The sequence below is a fragment of the Myxocyprinus asiaticus genome, chromosome 19 (genome assembly GCF_019703515.2).
Source record: "Myxocyprinus asiaticus isolate MX2 ecotype Aquarium Trade chromosome 19, UBuf_Myxa_2, whole genome shotgun sequence".
NCBI lineage: Eukaryota > Metazoa > Chordata > Actinopteri > Cypriniformes > Catostomidae > Myxocyprinus > Myxocyprinus asiaticus.
Genome location: NC_059362.1, coordinates 2054597 through 2079588, shown reverse-complemented (window position 1 = coordinate 2079588; position 24992 = coordinate 2054597). Strand labels below are relative to the sequence as shown.

Below are 24992 nucleotides of genomic sequence, written 5' to 3'. Positions count from 1 at the left end.
CTTTAATTGCCATTTAAACCTGTGTGTGTCACCTTGTGTGTCTGTAACAAGGCCAAACATTCAAGGGTATGTAAACTTTTGATCAGGGCCATTTGGGTAACTTCTGTTATCATTATGATTTAAAAAGGAGCCAAACAACTATGTGATAATAAATGGCTTCATATGATCACTATCCTTAAATAAAAGACAGTTTTTTTGCATGATCAGTCATATTTTCAAAATCAATGCCAAAATTTCACAATTTCTGCCAGGGTATGCAAACTTTTGAGCACAACTGTATATAATATATATATATATACACACAGACATACATACACACACACACACACACACACACACACACACACTGCCTGGCCAAAAAAAAAAGTTGCATACTCCAATATTTCATTGGACTGCCTTGAGCTTTGATTACGGCGCCCATTCGTCGTAGCATTGTTTCGACAACCTTATGCAACTTCACAACATTTATTTATGTCCAGAGTTGCATTAATTTTTGGCCGAGATCTTGTATTGATGACGGGAGAGTTGAACCACTCCGTAAAGTCTTCTCCAGCCCATCCCAAAGACTTTCAGTGAGGTTAAGGTCAGGACTCTGTGGTGGCCAATTCATGTGTGGAAATGATTCCTCATGTTCCCTGAACCACTTTTTCACATTTGAGCCCGATGAATCTTGGTACCGTCATCCTAGAATATGCCCATACCGTCAGGGGAAAAAAAATCCATTGATGGGATAACCTGGTTATTCAGTACATTCAGGTAGTCAGCTGACTTGATTTTATTGCCGCATAACGTTGCTGAGCCTAGACCTGACCAAATGAAGCAACCCCAGATCATAACACTGACTCCAGAGACTTGTACAGTGGACACTATGCATGATGGGTGCATCACTTCATGTGCTTCACTTCTTACCCTGATGTGCCCATCGCTTTGGAATAGGGTAAATCTGGACTCAAACCACATGACCTTTTTCCATTGCTCCACAGTCCAATCTTTATGCTCCCTAGCAAATTAAAGTCGTTTTTTCTGATTAGCCTCACTAACAAGTGGCTTTCTTGTGGCCACACAGCTGTTTAGTCCTAATCCTGTAAATTCTCGTCCCATTGTTCATGTGGAAATGCTCTTACTTTCACTATTAAAAATAGCTGTGAGTTCTACTGTCTATTTTTTATGATGTGACTTAAAGTGTTTTAGTGATCTCTGATCGCGATTATTCAAGATTTTGTTCCGACCACATTTCTTCAGTGAAGCTGACGGTTCACCACTATCCTTCCAGGTTTTAATAATGCATTGGACAGTTCTTAACCCAATTCCAGTGATTTCAGCAATCTCCTTAGTTGTTTTCTTTGCTTGATGCAGGCCAATAATTTTCCCCTTCTGAAACACAGTAACATCTTTTCTACGACCACGGGATACGTCTTCCGACATGGTTGTTTAAGAAATGAGTAGCTACACACTGCATCAGTTAGGGTTAAAAGAATTGTTGCCAGCTGAAACATATTAATTATTGCAATAATGATCCAATCATAGGCTTTTAAGTATCTGCTTATTTATATACAAACGATGGATGGACAGACGGACGGACGGATGACAATGGCCATCATATCAGTTATTGGCCATAATAATAAATAATTGACACATATGAGAAATTGTACTTCTGATAAATAATTATCAGCTAAAACTTCTACATTGATGACTGTACGTGTATGTGTTGTGTGCTCTCCAAATGTCTAGAGCCCATCAGCAGCAGCAGATAAGGGAGTTTAATCAGTGGGAGGTGTACAGACCCCCTCTAATCTGTCCCTAGAGGACCCCTCCCCCAAAAAACACTTAGCACACCCTCCAAATCACTGCAGGGTCACAGGTCATCACCCAGTATTTAAGTGCCTCTTTCAGCACACTGCCTGATCCAATTACAGTATCCTAACTGAACACACACCAACACACTCCTGCAGCACCAAAAAACCTCACACACTCAATTCTACTGTTAAATCAGTTCAATTCAACACAACAGTGCACTGGAATTCCTCAACATTAATGTGGTTGTCTGTCTATCAGACCATTCACTTGATCAGGTCATAGACAACAGCATATATAACTGAAGCACACACTTCTTTACAGGCCTTTCACACAACAGCTTTTCAAAAGAGACACTGGCAGACTCTAAAATCAAAAATAAAACAAAAATATGAAAAAAAAAAAAAAAAAAAAAACAATTCCAAGAAGATGAATAATAATTATAATTTTATTTATTTATTGCGCATTTGCAGTGAAATTCTTTTTTTTTCACATATCCCAGCTAAGCAGGGGTCAGAGCGCAGGGTCAGCTGTGATATGGTGCCTCTGGAGCAGATAGGATCAAGGGCCTTGCTCAAGGGCCCAACAGTGGCATCTTGGTGGTGCTGGGGCTTGAACCCCCAACCTTCTGATCAGTAACCCAGAGCCTTAACCACTGAGCCACCACTGCCCCCCTGTGCCTACAGTGTCTACAGTGTTTGTAGAGATTTTTAAGAGTTTCAAGCACTTTTCAAGCATTTTCAAGGTACCGTAATCATCTTTTTCAAGCACCTCGAAGCTTTAAATATTAGCCAGTTCTAAATGTTACTTGACAAAAATGCAATGATAAAAAAGCATCCTCTGTGATTTCAAACATTGCCCAATCTATAAAAAAATAACGTTTTAAGAATTCCTTTAAACCCACAGACAGCTAAGACTGGAATCCATAATATGATTACAACCAAAGTCTTGCACTAACACACAGATACAGTCAGAAACAGGTTATCTATAGGGCATGAATTATCATAGGGGAAAACAAATCCTGCTTACTGTACTTAATTATTTCCATGTGGAAAATGAAAAGAAATATCAAGTAGATGTGGCTATTTATGAAGAAAGTTTGTGTGGGTGTGTTTTTTTCCACACAAATTCTACAACTAATATTTTGTCCCCAGCTATCTGAATAAAGGCTAAAAGAAGAGAAATACAAGCTATTCAGTGATAAGATATGAGATGCATGTGGAATATCACCTCTAAACATGCACATCCAGGGCTTGACATTAACATGTCAACCCGCCAAATGTGGGTAGAAATCGGCAGTAGCGGGTAACTCAGTCACCTTTACTAGCCACTTTGGCGGGTGGCTGCAGCCGAAGCAAAGTTAATTGTATTCATCTTGCATCCAGAGTTTTATAAGCAGTAAATATGCCTCATATCTGACACACGCATCTCAGTGGGAAGAATTAGGCAGGGTTTCGTGTGAACCACCTCAGTGTACTTCAGTGTGCTACAGAGATAGAACCAAAGCTCTGGGACAGCGCAGAGAGAAACTTGTGTGATTTAGTCAGGCTTCGATATCGCAGAGACCACTTATATGACCCATTTGAATTCAGAGAACATTCTAGTTCAAAGCTCTATATGGAGGAAGTTGAACCTTTGAAACTGTTAGACAGCCCTGACATTATAAACAGCACTGACGAGGTAAAGAGATAACAGCCCTGCATCAACATCGATTACAAGTTTTTTTAAATACACCTCATCGTCCAAACTAAAATATTTTTACAGCAGTAACACTAACTGTTGTTAGTGAGAGTTTAAAGTACCCAACATCTCCACTGAATTGTTCACTATGTACTCCATGGAATTATTAACTGTGAAAGATGTAGTTAAAGGTTTGTAAACATGTTTAGGCTCTTTACTATTGGTGATTTTTTTAGGAAGACTATCTGTATTCGCCTAACCATAGTAATGTGAAGCCATCCATGGTCTTACCTGTGGCAATGGCCTTATCATTACAAATGCCACTGTTAAAAAATGGAAGAACAATGGTAAACTTTCATAAAGGCATTTTAGTATGGTTAAAGGGGTTAAAATCTGGACTTCCATAAACCGATGGACAAATTATTAAGTTTTCCTCCTGTTCTGTCCTACTCCAGTTAACTGGTCATGTTTGCCTTCAGATATTTTAAGAGATGACTTAAATCATCAGGCTTGTGTCCTATATCATTCTTGTTCAAATTAAATGTCCAAAACAAATGCATATAGTTACAGTCTCCTGTTAGTTTCATTACTTTTGTGGGATGGGGTTTTTGGTGAAAATACTGAGTGGCTAGTGACTTTGGAACAGCACTAGCCACAGTGGCCGGTTAGCCAAAAAGTTAATGTTAAGCCCTGTGCACATCTGCAGCTGAAATACATTTAGTGTGAAGGGATTGTTTCCCCCCACATCAGTATAAGACTTGATTGCAATTATCAGACTGATTTGAAGAATATTATATTATTATGAATATTATGAGTGATTTCAGTTGTTCTGACAGCTAAAATATTTAAAGGATAAATGTATACACCCAGAGTGGGGCACACATTTGAAGATGTAGCACTGCTTATCAGCAAAACAGGGTTTCTGCAAGTTTAATCATGTTTTCCACTCAATGTGTTCATGGAAGAATTATATTCATCATAAATATACATTTGTGTTTATCATATTAAAATTTGTCAAATGTACCAACATATCAATACATAGACGATGAATAAACACTATTTACCTACAAATTTGTATTTCTTTAATGTAAAACGTCATGCGGGGATGTCTGTGATAACTTAAGAGATTTCATAAGCAAACTGTAATAATATATTACTGTAATGTAATATTAATGATTATTATTGAATATGTTAATTTTTTTGTAGCACAACAGCAATATTTCTATCGTAGTTTCATTACATTCACACAGCATTGGTCCTATTAAACCCTCAAGCCTTTTTTAACAGTAAACTGATGACATTTGTATTTCTTGCTTGGTTCATGCTCCTTATTTACAATGTGGTGAAATGACACCCCCTCCTCTTCTGCACCTCAGTGTCACGTTATTACATGAACGTTTTGAATTACATAGCACGTTATAAAAAAAACGAACAGCAGACTGATAGCAAACCAAACTCGAGTTCTCAGAGGTTCTCCTGAGATAGATGGAGTTTGTGTGGGCCGTTCGCTGTTTGTGAGCCGCTGAGACAGTGGCCGTGCTTGGACCATTTTAATCCAGACATTAAGAAAATGTATTTAATATAATTGCAGCCTTTTGGGGGATTTAGTAAATCGCACTGGGCCATATCACGATTCCGGTTTTATTTTTATTAATTCAGCCCTAGATTTAACATATTTAATTTATCACATACATTGACTTTCTGCCCTACTTCAGTATTCATGAGATACTACTTACTGTATTATTGATTGTAAATTATTCCAAAGTAAATTCAAGTTTTAACAATCTTGGTCTCATCTCATACCTTCAGAATGGCTTTGTGCTCATAAGTGCCAAAATCCGTCTTTTTTTTTCTTTGCACACTTGGACCTCCATATAGAGATATTTTATGTCTCCTCTTTCAGCCAGCTGTCATTGAAACGGCACTCCGGCATGCTGATGGAAGCAAGAGATGCAAGTATAATTTCTTTGGCGCAAATCTACCACAATGGAGACGTGCAGTACTTCAGTGCGTGCGACATCAAAACAAGATGCGGAGCAGAGCACGTGCACTCCCGAGACACCACAAACATAACATAATTGTATAATATCTATTTCAAATTCTAAATAATTTTAGATCTTTTATAACTGTCAACAACCTAAGGAAAAATCAAGCATTTTCAAGGAGCATATTCAAAATTCAATCACATTTCAAACCTTGAAATCCTAACTGGGAAAATCAAGCATTTTCACACCTTTCAAGACTCTGTACGAACCCTGAGCCTATTTTTAGACCCAATACGATTTTTTTATTATTTCATTTTTTGCATTGAGACATTTTCATGACAATTCAGCACATTTCCCCCCTAAATTCATGACCGGTGAGTCACACCCAATTTGTGGAAAGTGTCTTCTCAGAGCAATCATCACATTTAATGCAATGCATCTGCGGGAAACAGACGCAGGTGAAATTCTGTGTGTTAAAGTTGAAGTATTTAACTTTTTATGTGAAAAAATACTTTCTCTAATCCCCCCTTAATATACAGAGACAATTATAAGTAAACCAAACACAGGTTAATTTTCACAAAAACTGTGTACCATGTCTCTGTGGTACTATGAAAATTCCTCTTTGTTTTGAGCGACCCGTCTTGCTCTATAAAAAAAACACTGACCCAACCAATGGCATGAGTTAGGGGTGGGACTATCTGTTTGTTTGAACCATGACAGATGGGAGTTTTGAAAACAATGTTTATTTTTGTGATTCCATTCAATGGCGGAAAAATTACACACTTCAGTAAAAAGACTCAATGTGAAATCAAAATGGGAGTTTTTGGCTTCATAAGTCCATTGACTTTAAGACCATCTACATGCTTGTATACTCTTCAAAGTTGACAAAAATATTTCTTTATCAGAAGAAAAAATAACCAAAGATATTGATGAATCATTCTCATGGGCGTATCCAAATTTTTGCCCAATCAAATGCTCTCTAGAATGAGAATGTCCCACCCCCTAATTCTACCTTCTTCTGACTAGCAATAGCAAGTAGCAAATTAGGTTCACAGCTGTGACGTACACAAAAGTCGGGGATTTTAATTTTCATGTAGACAGGGCTGATGACCCTACAGTCTTTTAATTTGGAGCAGCATGTATCTGGTCCAATGCAAAATCGAGTTCATACATTAGATCTGGTGTTTTACTCTTGGATTAGTTCCGAGCCATCTAAAAGTAGACACTTTTGTGTCAGATCATAAAAGCATTCTTTTTGACATTGTATCAATTTAAGATAAAAGACAAGCTGCTCCTATCGTTCTTGTACTATAACTCCAGAAATTGTAGATAGATTTTCAGCCATTTTTTTTGCTTCTTTTGATAACTGGGCTCTTGATGCCAGCACAACTGATCAGTTAAAAGATTTAAACTAGTTTAGAAGTAAATAAAACCCCTTGGATAAAAGATGTTATTTTGTTTTTAAGGAGAACGCGTAGGAAGGAAGAATGTGCTTGGAAATCAACTAAACTTATTGTTCACTTTGAGCACATAAAGGATCTCTTAAAGCTGTACAATAAGACAGCTGCTAGAACTGCTTCTTTTTTCAGAACTAATAACTGCCATACTGCTAGGTTTTTATTCAACACAATTAATAATCTAGTGCTGTATTTTGTCCGATAGATTGTAACACATTTTACCATTTTTTACCATGTGTGGACACTCAAGTTGTAGGGAGAGTTTGTTGGATTCTTTCTCTCCTATTTCAGAGCAGGATCTTTATAAAATTGTATAACAGTTGAAACCATCAAGTTGTCTGTGATGAGAAGGAGGGCGGGGCCAGCTGTGAGGACACACGTGTGTCCCTGAATTGGGCTAATCAGCCTGGAGGTGGATAAAACGAGCCGGAAGCACCAGTTCGAGAGAGATAGCTTGCTTGTGTCAGGATGTGTTCCCGAGGAGTTAAAGACTGCAATACTGCAACTGCTTCTGAAGAAGCCTTCATTAGATCCTTCTGTTGCTAATAACTATAGACCTATCTCAAAATTACCTTTTATCTAAAAAAATTATAGAGAAAGCAGTAGCAAAGCAACTGTTGGAAGTAGTATCTGGGGTGGCTTTAGACTGGTTTGTTTCCTATTTGTCAAATAGGACATTTGTAGTGGCTGTTAGAGATGAGATGTCATCCTCTTCAAAACTAAATTGTGGTGTTCCGCAAGGATCACTATTAGGGCCAATATTGTTTTCACTATATACGTATATGTTATCTCTTGGTTCTGTGATTTGAAAATATAACATTCATATTAATTGCTATGCAGATGACCTGCAATTGTATTTGTTGTTGAATCCCAATGATCTGTCTAATTTAAATGTTCTTCAAGCATGTAAAAAATTGGATGGCATGTAATTTTCTGCAGTTAAATTCTAATAAGACAGATCTCACCTCCACCTCACAGGAGAACAGGCTGCCGTCCAGTAAGGTCACGTGACACACCACCATCTTCATCTTCTTGCTGAGTTTGAGTGGAGACAGGACGCTCGTCTCCTGCTGGGTCACTGGCTCCTCCTCTTTCACAGTCTTTTTCTCTGTTTCCTTCTCCTCTGATTCCCCCTCTTTCTCCTCCCTCACAGGCTGTGAACACACACACACACACACACACACACACACTGACCTGTCACACACTCTCATGTTTTCCACTGGAGCAGATCGCTGCTTCGTGATGTCACTGGGTGGGTGCTGAATTCAGACAGAGTGAAGAATGATGTTTTTTGGCAAAAGTATGGAGTGTAAGGAAGTGTTTAATGACACAAGAGGTTTGATGGTGTGACAGGCGCTCTGTAAGTCATACTGAAATCACAACAGAGTGTGTCTGGAATATTGTGTCATGTTTTTTATCAGCATCTGATTTCCATTAGGATAAAATCACATGCAGGTTTAACCGAGGTGATGCTTTCTCCAGAAGAGAGATGCGGTAATGATCTGATTATACTGATCTAGAACACACAACTTTGCACAGATTCTTGTTTTTCAGTAAAAAAAAAAAAAAAAAAAAAATCCTTAACAAGATTGCTTTTCAAGTTAATATATCAAGAAAATATATATTGGTGTTTTAAAAAAAAAAAAGAATAATAATAATAAAAAAAGAAAAAAATTTGCTTATTCTTTTTTTTTTTTTTAAGTCTTGAAGTAATAATTTACCCAAAAAAGAAAATTCTCTCATCATGCCATCGCAGATGTGTATGACTTTCTTTCATTATCAGAACACATTTGGAAAAACAATCTTTTTCATAGCAAAAATGATCGTTTCACTTTAGAAGACATTAATTTAACCACTGGAGTCATATGGATGACGTTTATGCTGACTGTCTGTTCTTTTTGGAGCTTCAAAGGTCGAATCACCATCCACTTGCATTTTAAGGACCTAATGAGCGGAGATATTTTTCTATTTTTCCTCAAATGTGTTCTGTAGAAGAAAGTAAGTCATACGCATCTGGGATGGGATTAGGGTGAGTAAATAATGAGATAACTTATTTTTGGGTGAACCATCCCTTTAACCATGTGGACAAAAGTGTCATTGAAGAGCATGCTTGAGATGAAATATGAGACAATGAAAAATCAAGGGAAATATCACTTTTTATTGGCCGTCATTTCCAATCAAGCTGTAATTTTGCAAGATTACACAAAAAGTGTGAAAATGTGATTTAATTGTGTGTATTTAGGATACATAACATGTTAGCTATGAAATTAGTCTTAGCAAGACAAAGGAGTCGGTCATTTTATTTGATAAAGGTTAAAAATGTCATTTCCATCAGTGTCGTTTCCAGCGTTTCCAATTCTATTAAACAATACAGAATTTGAGATGTGCTGGAAATGACACATATAAATCTCTTGTGATTCACGTACACACACTGTTGGACATTGTTAGCTGACAAATAAAATAAAAAAATAGAGTGAAAATGTTTAATGAGACTTTTTAGGAGTCCACAGTACTAAAAGTGCTTCTTGAAGTTGAAACATCCATTTATATATGCCGTGTGTGACAGATCAAGTCCAATTAAATCTCTCATGTAAAGACATGAGGCCATGATTCCTCCACAGATGACTTTCGGTATGTTCAACTTGAAGCAGTGCATGTTGGATAGTAATTCTGTCTGACTTTAGTTGACGTCACCGCATAGGCCATCGAAAGGACTGCAAGAGTGAGTCGAGACCAGCCGGCTGGGTCAGCTGCCCCAGTTGCTCCAAAGCGAGCTCTGATGACGACACTGCTTATTCGTAATTATTTCGCCAGACTGTCCAATGACAACAATGACATGCACTATGGGCATAGGTGTTCGGAATGGCATACTACACATACTAATCTTACAACTTCTGCTGTATCAGTTTAAAAGTGTAGTATGGTAGTGTGTTATTACCAGGGTGTTTATTCTGACACCTTCAGTTTGTCTAAACTCTCACAAATCTATGTTTTAATTACAGTACTTTTCATGCAATCTTAATCTTAATTATCATGTTTAGTCATAAGAACAATTTGAAATGATTCAAAAATACTGAGTCCTTTATTGGTATTAAAATAATATAGGCTTCATAAGAACCTCTTACTGACAGTACAAGGAAGTTGTTTTCTTAACCCTTTGTCTGATTGAACACTTTGTTAATTAGCTGGATGGTCAATGACAACACCATGTTAAAGACAAGAAGAAACAGCAACACATTTGACTTCTATCATTTTATAAGGCTGTGCTTTTTTGCACCAACACCCAGACACTTATATTATTGTTTTTTAATACCACGGGTCTGTTGAATGCTTGATTCTGATTGGTTGACGGACGTTCTAAGGTGTGCGATTATTTTTCAAGTAAACGCACAGCTATGACGTAGTTCCAGGTCTTGACTGCATAACGATTCCATATCACTTCACCAAATTATTCCAGTTATTTCAAAGAGCCCTACAGGCTACCACAACATAATAACCAATTAAAACAAAGACATTGGTTAAGTACATCAGATAAGAATGACAATCAATGTCTAAAATATCCTACATTATTTCAATTTCGGTTAAAAAGAGCTCCCTCGTCTCCCCTGCACTTACATACGCTCACACACACACACACACGCACGCGCATGCACACACACACACAAACTGAGACTCGAGTCGCGACCAACAAATAGAGCTGCATCCCTGTGACTTGATCAATTCAATTTCTATTATCCGAAAAAACTTATGTTTCAAGTTACTTCGCCCTGATCAGCCTCACATAGCTATAGTGGAAAAAAGCACCACGCCACCCTTCCCCCTCTCTTTCTCTCTCTCTCTCTCACACACACACACTCACACACACTTACACTACCTTGTTACTCCAATGTCGTGAAGCAGCACATCCTCCGTTGCTAGTTCTAAAGTGACGTTTTCGAACTACCAACAAAAGCTTGAGCTGTTTCAAATCTAGATACACTTGATCAATAAAACTTCTATATTATTTGAAATATCTGTGGGAAACACCCTCAACCCCCCTCCTCTTCTCACACACACACTCCCATACACGTGGACACACAAACATTATACGCATTACACACACACTTACTAGAGAGCGAGAAACAGAGCCGTCATGTCAGCGCACTCCTGCGTCTCAGTAGGGTTGAAAACAATTGTTAAGGTTTACATCGGAAATATGGCGACACTGGCTGCTGTTGAGAAGTGCTTAAACTTACATCTTGGCGATTTTGAAGCGATGATACTTCTGACGAGAGCTGCAAAAAATAAAGGCAATCCCAGAAGTGATCTCTCTCATTTTCTGAGCTTCTCTCTTTCGATCCCTCAAACACAAACTCACACACACGCACAAACTCACTTCCTTATTATCCAGTAAGTCCTCGAGTAAAGCAGCGCGAGCCTCGCAATCCTCCGTTGCTAGTTCTAAAGTGATGTTTTCAAACTAGCAACGAAGCCTCAGACTGTATTAAAGCAAGACACTGAATCTGTAGCGAAAGAAAGTAGTTCCTCTCATAAGACAATGCCAGAAAATGTCTTGATAAAACCAAAACAATGTCTTAAGGTGTGGTAACCATGGTATAAGCAGAATAATTGACTCAGGCCCATTGAATTTTTGAAAAATAATGCACACTCAAGGGGTAACGGTCACTCCACTGTGTGTCATGACTGCATTACCACCTCGAGTATGCATTATTTTTCAACAATTCAATGGTCTGTCATCAATTATTCCTTACTCAGTTTATCTATCTGTCAATAATAAGGTCATTTTCACACTTATAGCCTTTTCTGGAAAATTACTGCCATTTTTTCATTTAGAGGTCAATTGTGAACAGGATCTGTTAGGAAATACCAGAAAATCAGCTCTGGCAATTTCCCAGAAGAAGTTGTAACATTTCCCGAGAAGCTCCTTTTTGATTCTGTGTGTGAACAAAGCCATAAGGTTAACGGTTTGAGCACATATGAAGTCAGGATACGTTGACACAAGAAGTCTGCTCTGGGCCAATCACAAACTTCTGACAGACATGATGCATTTACTCCACACTGTTTTACATCTAAACATTACTGACATTACGGTCTGCGGATGCTAGTGATAGCATTTTGATCCCTACAGTTCATTAGTTCCATTTGAAGTTGTTGAATAGGATGTTGTGGGGTCACGAGCAGCTACAGAAATGTTAACGTTTGCCAGAAAATTCAAACATCAATAACATTACAGACCGTGTACGTTCAGATATACACACCATGTTTTCAAACTAGAAGCCTACATTTTCAGCGCAGCTGTTTAAAAGGTAATTTCCAGCTAATGATATCAGAGTTTGTTTGCATTTTGGTGCTGATGAGTGAATGATAGCAAAACGGATAAAAGCATATCAAGCATATTTGAGGCAGACTTTGCGTAACATCATAAACAGTGTTTTTAAGATGCTGTGGCAAGTTAAATGTAGTTTACAACTAAGAACAACACGTCTGGAGACCCCTTCATTCCTTATTCCGGTTCGGGGGCGTGGTTGTGTTAATTTTTTTAACGTTATTTTTAATATAATTAATAGCACTGAATTCATGTGTTAAAATGACAGCCCTAATTATTAAATATTAAGGTTGATGTATAAAAATTATGCAGATACTAATGCGCACCTGTGTATCAGCACTGCCAATGGACTTCTCCTCCTCCTTATCGTTCTCCTCCACCTGCACCTCCTCTGGCCTGCTCTGCTCCTTCACCTCCTTCACCTCCTCCGACAGTTCTGCACTTGAAGATAATGTGTGTCCTCCACCCGCCTCCTCTTTTACCTCTTTCTTCTCCTCCCCAGTCTCCAAGCTCTCCTGCTTTGGTGTGCTGCTCTCACTTGGTTTGTCTTGGCTCTGTGATTTCTGTCGTTTAAGCCATGGAGGCAGAAAGCGTGAGATGCCCTTCTCTTTTTTCTGCCCACTGGCAGGAGGAGGGCTGCTGGCTTCAGGAGACACTGCCTCTTCCTGTTCAGCCTTGGGCTCTGCGCTCCCCTCCTGGTTGGGAGCACATTAGAAAATATACAACGTTTCAGAATGGAATACAGGCATACTACATACTGCATACTGAGCAGTACATACCACTTAAAAAAATAAGATGTATTCAATATGTAACAAAAATTCTGAAACATTAATTTGCATTTTTAAATAGGAAGTTGGGGTGAGACATTCTTTTTCTTAAAGTCAATAGCCTTTAGCTGTGAACATGACCTGCTTTAGAGTGCAACAGTGCTGCCCACTTTTTCAGCTTTCTAGGTTCTGGAAGTATATTTCCCAATCATTTTTTCATAGTGATTTCATAAAATCTTTTATACAAGAGTGAACCAAAAAAAGCCATGAACCAAACCAACCAGCTGTGAGGTGAATCACAACCTTACAAACTTCCATTTGAAGCAAAAAAGTACTTGAAAATCAGACAAAAACACACATTTTGTTGTCTTTGATTGGTGGATCTTTCCCTTCAGGATCATGGGTAATGTAGTTCTTCACCAGGAATTCTGCTATTAAACACGATTTTTAAAAAATGTTAAACAAAAGTTGAAATAACATGGACTGATGTCTTCAACAGAAGCATATACCTTCTATTAACATCCTCAGAGCTCACGGTAGGTCTGTCTTGCCGTGAAGGTTTATTCCCCTATAGAGTAAATTAATGAGATGTTTACTTTCAGAAACAGACTCTATTGCTAGTAAGAAACAGATGGTATTATGAGGAGGGATATTCTCATTCTAGAGAGTGTTTCAATGGACAAAAATGTGTTTTGGCACTTAAGAACATCAATATTCATCAATATTTTTAGTTCATTTTCCAGAAAGTATACATTGTGTATTATATTATTGTGTATTATATAATTATTTTGTGTATATTACACATTTGTGTATATATTAAGTTCATGTGGTCTACTTTTTTTTTTTGCATGTGGTGTCAAATAAATGCATTTTCAGTTATTTTGCATTTGAATCAATTTATTATATATATATATATATGTGTGTGTGTGTGTGTGTGTGTGTGTGTGTGTGTGTATACGTATATATATATATATATATATATATATATATATATATATATATATATATATATATATATATAATTTTTTTTTTTTTTTTTTTTTTTTACACGTCTTAACTCTTGGCAGTCTGGTCAAATAATGAGTCATGGAGAGGATGCTAAAAATCATACCTAATATTACTGCCGGTTCATTCCTCATCTTAATTTTTTTTTAGGGCTGTTAACGTTTGTAATCGGATTACTAACATGACATACTGTTAATCATGAGATGCAATTAATCACATTTCAATATTTGCTAAAGAAGGTCCTCAAATAAAGATAATTCAATATATAATAAAACAAATCTAAATAATTATGGGCTAAATAATATCTGCTCACTGAGCACTTTATTAGGAACACCTGTACACCTATTTAATGCAATTACCTAATGCATAAAATCATGCAGATTCGGGTCAGGAGCTTCAGTTAATGTTCACATCAACTATCAGAATGGGGAAAAAATTTGATCTCAGTGATTTGGACCGTGGCATGATTGTTGGTGCCAGATGGGCTGGTCTCTAGAATTTACTCAGAATGGTGCCAAAAACAAAAAACATCCAATGAGTGGCAGTTCTGTGCCTTGTTGATGAGAGAGGTCAACAGAGAATGGCCAGACTGGTTTGAACTGACAAAGTCTATGGTAACTCAGATAACCGCTCTGTACAATTGTGGTGAGAAGAATATCATCTCAGAATGAACAACACGTCGAACCTTGAGGCGGATGGGCTACAAAAGCAGAAGACCATGTTGGGTTCAGTTGAAGACTGGAAAATTGTAACCTGGTCTGATAAATCTTGATTTTTGCTGAGGAACACAGATGGTAGGGTCAGAATTTGTCGTCAACAGCATGAAACCATGGACCCAACCTGCCTTGTGTCAACAGTCCAGGCTGGTGGCGGTGGTGTAATGATGTAGGGAATGTTTTCTTGGCACACTTTGGACCCCTTAATACCAATTAATCATTGCTTGAATGCTACAGCCTAAATATTGTTGGTGACCATGTGCACATCATTCATGGCCACAATTTACCCATCTTCTAATGGCTACTTCCAGCATGATAATGCACTATGTCACAAAGCAAAAGTCATCTCAAACTGGTTTCATTAACATGACAATAAGAGATTTGCAGCATGAATGTGCAGCTGACAAATCTGCAGAATTGTGTGATGCAATCATGTCAACATGGATCAGAATCTCAAAGGAATGTTTCCAACATTTTGTGGAATCCATGCCACAAAGAATTGAGGCTGTTTTGAGAGCAAAGGGAGGCTCTACCTTGTATTAGTATAGTGTTCTTAATAAAGTGCTCATTGCGTGTGTATGTATATATCAGAGCTGTAAATCGATCACAAATTTTTAAATAATTAATGGCACAGTTTTCTGTGATTAATTGTGGTACATTAAAACAAACATTAAAATATAATCATAAACATATTTACTTTATACTAGTGCCCGAACGATTTATCGGTCGCCGAAATTAGCCTTTCACAGATATATCGTATTGACGTATATGTTTTCCGATATGCACAGATATTAAAACTTTTTTTTCAGAACATATAATGCAGGAAACTATGCTTAGGGTGATTTAAAGTTGGTGTCATAACTAGGGATGTGTGAGACTAGTCGACTAAACGGTTCTGATGCTGCTAGTCGACACTGGAATTACTAGTCAGTTCATATTTCCCCCCATTAAACTGATCATAATTTTTACACATTTACGTTTGGCTTTATATTTTTACAGAGGCTGCACTTAAATTACTGTCATATTAATGTTACATATTTTAGGTCACGTGACGCCATGCAAGGGGCAGACGTGTAAGCGACGAGCTAAATGTTTGATTATTTTCATGTTATAATCTGGTGAATTTTGATACACCCAGTTACGCATTTGCTGTTTGAGGCAAAACATGGCAAAGAAGTCAAAATCCTCAGGCTCTGGAGACATTAAAAGACACTTACGTGTTCAGGATGAAAACCCCGACAGGCCTACAGTCTAGGGACTCGATTTGGATGGCGCGGCGGGAGAGGTGATCCAGCGTCAGTTGTCCTACATATCGGTGATGATGACGAAGTTTCTTGCTGACTTGGAGGATCTCGCTGTAATACGTCGATCGATTACGGCGATGGAAACAAAATTCTCTGAGCTAGTTACAAGAGTGACTGATATTGAGAGACGAATCGATTTTCTGGAATCTTCAGAGAGGGAATTAACCGCTAATCCGCCCGTGACCAAAATTGATTTGGAACATCTCCTTGAAAAGCTTGAAGATCTTGAGAATAGAAGCCGCAGGAATAACGTTCGAATTGTTGGAATTCCTGAGCATGAGGAGGGCAGAGATATGGTGAAATTCCTAGATGAGTTTTTCCCCGAGTCTGCTCGACATAACAGGCCACATGCTGGAAATTCGAGTGAGCTCACAGAGTCCCAGCTCACAGATCTGCTGAGGGAGGCATGACCCGATCGATTCTGGCCAGATTTCTGAGATCATCCGATAAAGATCTTGTGTTGTGCCAGGCGGGGAGCAAAGGGAAGCTTTCTTGGAAGAACCATAATATTTTCTTGTTCCCAGACTTTGTGAACTCGACAAGACAGAAACGCGATCGGTTCAAGGAATGTAAGAAACTCTTACATCAGCGATAGATCACTTTTGCTCTGATGTTTCCGGCCAAACTGAGAATAGAAACTAAGGACGGTCGCAAAGTATTTACTTGTCCCAATCAGGCAATGTCTTTTATTGAATCAATGGCTGAGTAAACCATTGAGTGTTTCTCATGTGAGTGAGTCGACTCGCTGTACTTACTCGAGGAAGCTGGGCGTCATTTTGGTTTCTTTTTTCTTTTTGCGTTGGCTCCGCCGAGCAGCTGGATTTTGTTTTGTGAATAACACTTTACCTTAAAGAAACTTTTGCATTGACGAAAGATTACTTTTGCATTGAAGTTCCCGGCTAGTTTGAGAGTGGACACTACGGATGACCGCAAAATATCTACATGCTCACACGAAGGATGTCTTTTATAAAGTTGGCGGATTGTGTAAGTCATGGTATATACTTTTATGCGGCCTCCGAGTGAACTGACTCGATCACTCGGGGAACCGGGATGCCGGTTTTGTTTCTTTTTGTATTGGTTCCGCCTAGCGGCTGGAGCTTGTTCTATTGAATAACACTCCTTTGGAACAGCTGTGGATTAATCTGTTCATTCTTCATGCTTATTCCTCCTGTTGGCTGGAGTTTGTTTTGTTGAGTTTTTCACAGGACACTGGAATGATTACGTCATCCACTGAACTCATAACAGCTGGCTCACTGAACATTCGTTTGTCTGTCTGAGGAATCTGAACATTTTATATCAGCTGGAATTTGTTTTGTGGAAGATCACACCTTTGAGACAGCTCTGTGAATGAATCTACACATTATTTGTGTTCATTCTTCCTATTGGCTGGGTATATTTTTCAAAGTATTTTCTGTTATGTAATTTTGCCTCACAAAATTGAGAGGGAGTGTTGAGATCGTTTGAAAACTTGGTCCAACATAAATGTTGATTTTATATATATATGTTTACATCTCATTGTTATCGTATGATTTAATAAAAAATGTTAATTACAATGTTACATATTTTAAATAGAATTAATAATACAAATATTATTTTAAAAAGAGGATATCTGGAGCAGATACAGAGTTTAATTTCACCTCAGGCTGTGCGTGCTTCTTCCCTCTCTCACTCGCGGCGTGCGCAGGAAAATGTCCTCTCACTAGACAAGCAAACTCAGCACAGTAGTTATGAAATCACTTCGGTGGTGCGGGAATCAGCTTTCCAAACGTTTGAAAGTCCCTAAGGATGTTTTCACATTTGAGTCTTCTTTACATCTGTGCATGTTTGGATGTTCTTTTTCTACTGAGCGGGCTTTTTCAAGCACAGGATAGACGCCTCAGGTGAGTCAAGTCCCGTCTTTCACCGGACCATGTCGACGGGTTAATTTTGCTCATCCAAAAAATTATGCTTTTGAGTAAGTAGCCTAGAAAATAACTGTTTTAGACTAGGTATGCCATTTTTTTAATCTGCTGATTAAGAAGGCGATTTTCAACGAGGTGCCGACTGCTTAACGGGTTAAACTATCTGTTATTCTGTGTACACGTCATGTTTAGAATACATTAGATTTATTGCAGGCTACATCACAGGCCTATTTTTTTCTATCCTATAGCTACTTTTTTTTTTTTTTTTTACATCTTAACTGTTATTGGTTAACGTTCTTTACCGAACAGCTGTCATATTAGATCAATGGTTAATGCACGACTGCACGTTGTGAAATACGCGCAACTTTTCAGAGCATTTTTTTCACTCTCATAGATTTGGCTTAGTCTAACTGTTAATTATGTTCAACAATGTCCTGACTGTTAAGTACCGTTTACTTGGTGATTTCCGTTTAGAACAGGCTTTTAATGGTTGTTCCATTGATCCTGCACTATTCATTCAATTGTTTTCAATAAATATGTCTATTAAATATTCACTAATGTTGATTCAGTGAATGCATGTCATGTTCTATATTTAATGTACAATGATCATAATTCAAGTCGAGGATTTCGCAGATAAATGCCCCTTTTCAGTGGAATTTAGCATCGGATTTGGAATAGATTAAGTATTTTAAATGGGTCGCATAAACACACTTTTTTTACTGTTTTCTGAAGGTTGGTTTCTCTTTAGAGTAGTCGACTAGTCAGTTACAAAACTTCCGTTTAAACGACAATCAAATTAGTCATACACATCCCTAGTCATAACGTAGTTTGTCCAGCAGAGCACGCCCCGACTCCGACTCCATTGTTTACAGAGCTGAGCTGACGGTGGTTCTGCAGACAGTGCGAAGTTAAGCGGTGCGGAGTTAAGCGGTGTCTTCTCTGTGAGTTGCTAACTAGTTTGTGAAATACATACTGGAAAGTTACTAAACAATGACCCCATCATTTTCCCTTTTCAATATATAACTAATATAACGTTAACCCTGTCCCTGACAACCATGTCACTCATGTTTATCACATCTGTTTGTTATGTTAGCCAGCTATAGTTTGTCAGTAATGTAGCAGATTGAAAGATAATCTGATTTTCAACATCAGAGCATCTTTTTGCAGCTCAGCAGACAACGGTGAGGTGGTGGATTGTGTCTGTTGAGTGTTGATTTCATGCTACGGTGTTACCTAGTTGGTGAGACACAATACTGGAAAGTAAAATAAACAACGTCCATCTTTTACTCTCCGTGACAATGAGCTTATAGCTAACTAGCTAACCACGTAACTACTTTCATACCTTGTCAGCTGAATGGAAGCTAACGTGTAACCATGTATTCACCAAACTGTTTTGTTCAAGATTCACAGTCTGGTACCTCCTTCAACCGAACAAGTTCCAGTCGTTGTTTTAAAATGTAATATTTAGAAGTCTGGTTTTCCAGCTGCCGCTGTTTATCTCTCGACCCGGAAGGTGTAAATGCTTCTTGTTTTACAACCTGCCTCTAATTGACTGGCAGTATTAAAATAGTCAGCATTTGACTGATACTAAACAGTACTGATGTTTATTTAGCTATTTATTTTAATTTATTCTTTATTTAAATGGTCAGCCATTGACTGATACTGAACATACAGTAAAATAGACACAACTTTACAGGTATAAATCTTTGATACACATATATGTATACATACTTTTTGTAATTAAAAGTTTGGCAAAATCTTCTGCCATTTTCCAGTGGACTTTTTAAAAAATGGGATCAAATGGGCAGATACAATTCATGTCGAGCTTTATTGGCAAGAACAACTTAGTGTACACTGCCAATACATTATTAGACACTATCCATACAGACATACATTTATCTGTATGTATAGTGTCTAATAATGCATTGAATGCTGAAGTTTAAAATCTCAAAACTATTATTTTCTCTGGCAGCGTTCAGTTTCTATCGCACACACGCTGGATCTGTGTCACGTGGTTTAGCTTTTGATACTGATTCAGATGACAGTGAGAGAATGTTTTCAGGCAATGCGAAGAGATACGGCAGCTTGCCGGTATATCTTCCACACTTGGCTCATTGCTTGCGGGTGAAGTTTCCATTCAGCATTCAGAAAATCCTCTCCCGTGCTTATTATGCCCAGGACTTGCGTTGTGTGTAATGAATAAGTGTGCACTACTTCACACAATCAGTTTCTATGCTAGGATGTGTGGTCGTGTTGAGCGTGTATTTATACAGTATATGTCAATTTTAGCCACATGAAGTGAAAAACATTAGTGAAGTTTTAGGAAGTGAAAAAAATGGATATTGAATTAATTGCGGGGGTTTTTTACGCGTTAAACAGTCAATTATAAAATCGCAGAAATTAACGTTACATTTCCCAGCCCTAATATATATAGACACACACATACACACACACACGCATCAGGTGGACACTTTTAGAGTGCCTCACAGTGGTTGCGCTGTGTTTCCTTTGTTTGTAGCATCTTGCGCAAAAACGCTGTATTTGTAGGATGCTCTGTCAAATAAAATGCAGTTTGAAACATTGAAAAACGCACCTCGAGACCTGCATTGAGTTGTGCATTGTCTTTGAACGCTAGAATGTGTCCTGCTGATACACTCCAGCTGTCAGTAAGTGTGGTTTGTTGCCTGTACAGCTGGAGCTGCACCGACTGCCCCTTGCTGACTGAAAAAACCTTAAGGTGGTACTTCAAAGTTGAATAGCTCCATTGGTAGGAAAATTCCTTATTAAGGAATTGACGTGCAGTTAGGGCATGATTACTTGTGTAAATAAACACTCATCTAGTTTTAATTCTGATACACCATTCCTAGCACGCAAACCTTTTACAATCATTGCGTCTATTATTAAAATGATCCTTTGATTGAACTGATGTCATTGTACTATTCAATGTTTGCTGTAGTTTTTGAAACAAGTTATCATTGTTGCATAAAGCGTTATTATTTAATTAGTACCTCCAGTGTGTCTGCGGTGGCTGGGGCGGGTTGGGTGTCACTGTCAGTGGGTTTGTCAGGCTGGTCTGTTTGTGTAGCGTCCGTCTGCTGCTGAGCCTTCTCTGGTTCCTTCTTCACATCTGTCTCTGGTCCCACCTCTGTCGCCATTATGCCCGATCACACTGACAGACACAAAAGAGAATGGAAAACACACTTTAGACAAGCAACTCCAAAGTATATTTACAGTGTTAGATAATTTATCCTCAAAAAAGTAATCTACTCCAAATCACTAATTACATGATCAGATTAATTTATCGATTACTTAGTGGGAAAAGTATTACTTCCACAAAGAGCATTTATTATAACTAAACTCATTTTGAACTTCTGCAACTTTGATGTCACACAGATGAATCAACACGACCGTCCACACTTACACATCAATTAAACATTTCCCTCTGGGAAAAATGCAGTTAAAAAAAAAAAAGTATCATATGCTTCCTTTATAAATCGGAAGTCTGAAACTGACCAATTTTTTTTAGTTCAGACACATCGAGTCATGCTAACGTGAGATGGAGGAAAGTGCTTTCAAATTAAAGCATCAAAACATTCTTTCATCTTCTCAAAGCAAAAGAATAAAGCCTCAGTCACAGCTATTCACAATCCCTGTTGTCCATCAAAAGCCCACCATGAGCAAACACATGCTATTCAGCACTATGAGGTGTGTCACGGGCAGAACACCTGTCTGTCTGCGCTCCATACGTACACAATACCAGCCTCACAATACTCTGCAATGCAAACACTCCTCAATGGCGGTGTGCTTGTGAAATGCTAGGGGCCGTCACACACAGACAGGGTCTAAAATGAACTTTAAAGCCACACTTGCCAATGGCAAGTGAATTAAGAAAGGTTACCGTTAATCCACCTAAGCCCACTTGTGAAAACATAATATATATTTTTAAAATTGCATGCTATATACATTGTGTATAACAAAGCTTTTAAAACAAATAAGCTTTCAAAAACAGTGGTCTACATTCAGGCTGATCAGGTGCAGAACAAGCAACAGAACTGAACAGAACCTGTCCTAAAAAAAGTATGTGAAAGTGATTTTTTTTATTATTTTTTTTATACGTTGTTTGTCATCTTTATTATAATAACATTTTAACTTTGTAAAAATACAAAAATTCGACATTCTATTAATTAATATTTATATAGCCTTTATTACGCATCGATAATCTGAAGATTTTCCTGATGATTATATATACACTGGAGGCCAAAAGTTTGGAATAATGTACATATTTTGCTCTTATGGAAAGAAATTGGTACTTTTATTCACCAAAGTGGCATTCAACTGATCACAATGTATAGTCAGGACATTAATAACGTGAAAAATTACTATTACAATTTGAAAAGAAAAATTCAAAACTTCTTAAACTACTTCAAAGTGTTCTCATCAAAAAAATCCTCCACATGCAGCAATGACAGCTTTGCAGATACTTGACATTCTAGCTGTCAGTTTGTCCAGATACTCAGGTGACATTTCACCCCACACTTCCTGTAGCACTTGCCATAGATGTGACTGTCTTGTCGGGCACTTCTCACGCACCTTACAGTCTAGCTGATCCCACAAAAGTTCAGTGGGTTTAAGATCCATAACACTCTTTTCCAATTATCTGTTGTCCAATGTCTGTGTTTCTTTGCCCACTCTAACCTTTTCTTTTTGTTTTTCTGTTTCAAAAGTGGATTTTTCTTTGCAATTCTTCCCATAAGGCCTGCACCCCTGAGTCTTCTCTTTACTGTTGTACATGAAACTGGTGTTGAGCGGGTAGAATTCAATGAAGCTGTCAGCTGAGGACATGTGAGGTGTCTATTTCTCAAACTAGATCAGAGACTCTGATGTACTTATCCTCTTGTGTAGTTGTACATCTGGACCTTCCACATCTCCTTCTGTCCTTGTTAGAGCCAGTTGTCCTTTGTCTTTGAAGACTGTAGTGTACACCTTTGTATGAAATCTTCAGTTTTTTGGCAATTTCAAGCATTGTATAGCATTCATTCCTCAAAACAATGATTGACTGACGAGTTTCTAGAGAAAGCTGTTTCTTTTTTGCCATTTTTGACTTAATATTGACCTTAAGACATGCCAGTCTATTGCATACTGTGGCAACTCAAAAACAAACACTAAGACAATGGTAAGCTTCATTTAATGAGCCAAATAGCTTTCAACTGTGTTTGATATAATGGCAAGTGATTTTCTAGTACCAAATGATCAATTTAGCATGATTAATACTGTACATTCTATATATACTACTATATATACTTTTTTATATATTTTTATTTTTATTTTTTATTTTTATTGAATAGTGTGTATCTATATTGTGTGTATTGTATACTGTACAGAGTATGTTATTATTTGTATATTGTTGTGTGTAATTATGTGTATATCAGATGTTTAAATTGTGTTGTGTTAATTTGATGTTATTGTAAATTGGTATATGTCTCATCACTGTCACGACTGCTATGTTGATTGGAACTGCACCCAAGAATTTCACACACCATTGCACTTGTGTATATGGCTGTGTGACAATAAAGTGATTTGATTTGATTTGATTACTCAAGGATAAGGTGTTGGTGCGACGGCTGCAGTTTTTAAATAGGGCTTCTCATTGCACAATAATCTCTTCAGACATACTTCTCAACACAACTTTGGTGAAGTAAGCAGGAGGGTAAATTAAAGGGGTCACACCGGACGCGTTTGGCAGACGACATGGCGCCGTCTAAAATTAGAAACAGTTATTTTCTACAAAGGTACGAACACACCGGCAACGCTCAGCTTCAACATTATGATGTACCACGGATCGACACTCGCATAGTTTTCCATTACATTAGACCCAAATCATTTACAAAGGACAAAGATTATTTATTCTAGCCATCACTGGATCATATTGTAAACATGTATCTTTCATAGAGCCTACACAATGTATTTTCAGTTACAAGTACAGTGCATTCAGACCCCTTCATTTTTTCACATCTATTTACACTCCATACCCCATAATGACAAAGCAAAAAAACGTCATGGTTACTGGTGTAACCTCCGTTCCCTGATGGAGGGAACGAGACGTTGGTGTCGATGTAGTGACACTAGGGGTCACTCTTGGGAGCCCGAGACACCTCTGGTCTTTGATAAAAGGCCAATGAAAATTGGCGAGTGGTATTTGCATGCCACTCCCCCGAACATACAGGTATGAAAGGAGCTGGTATGCAACCACTCATTCAGGTTTTACGCTGAGGAGCCGATATAAGGTCCGGCCATTTCAGCGGGTAGTTCAGCGTTGTGGCAGGAGGGACCAACGTCTCGTTCCCTCCATCAGGGAATGGAGGTTACACCAGTAACCATGACGTTCCCTATCTGTCACTCACTCGACGTTGGTGTCGATGTAGTGACACTAGGGGTCCCTATACAAAACGCCACAAGGCTGAACTGTGTTACGTGAACTGGCGGTGTGTGGTGGGCAGACTTGCTGTGTGCCTCATAGCCAGCGCACCAGGTCGACACGTAACCTCCCCCAACACAGTTATGAGTGTCGAACGGCCCTTTTTGGGGACAAGTCGACTACCCAGAGATAGACACAGGCTTAACGCAGTCGTGGCCTCTTTCCCCTTCTCTTTTTCCACTCCCTAAAAAAGAAGGGGGATTATATGACTGGGCCGCCAGGTCTAGTCGGGGGGTGTCCCTCCCAAGGGGAGGACACCGCGGAGACCACACCTCACCCCAAGAGAGGGGGGGATATTTAAGTGGAAGAATACATCACATGGTCTTTCCAACCATGTGGAGAGCCTTCAAGGTAGATCCTGCCCAATGGGGGAGGAGTTACTACAACATGGAGACTGAGGGGCTCTGCCCAAGGAAGACGCAGTTTGCCAGTAGGGGAACGAACTAGCGGAAGATATAGATCGCATGGGGTTAGCCTTACAGGGAACCGCCACATGCGGAGCACCTACCCCAGAACTGGGCTCTTAGTTAGCGCGTGTACTGGGCCGGCAGCGAGTCTCTCCGAAGACTCGACTGCCACAGG

The 24992-nt window shown here is 38.5% G+C and overlaps 1 protein-coding gene across 9 annotated transcripts in view; it reads right to left on the bottom strand.

Annotated features, from left to right (window-relative positions):
- LOC127409882 (protein 4.1-like) overlaps window positions 1-24992 on the bottom strand; it is a 160055-nt gene that overhangs the window by 83586 nt on the left and 51477 nt on the right. For all 9 annotated transcript variants that reach the window (XM_051644813.1, XM_051644816.1, XM_051644817.1 and 6 more), the window contains exons 2-4: window positions 20944-21104; window positions 12569-12937; window positions 7882-8070 (exon numbers count right to left, since the gene is read on the bottom strand). In XM_051644813.1, coding sequence (XP_051500773.1) covers window positions 7882-8070; window positions 12569-12937; window positions 20944-21090 — 705 coding nt within the window. In that variant the 5' untranslated portion in view covers window positions 21091-21104. The remainder of the gene's footprint in view (window positions 1-7881; window positions 8071-12568; window positions 12938-20943; window positions 21105-24992) is intronic.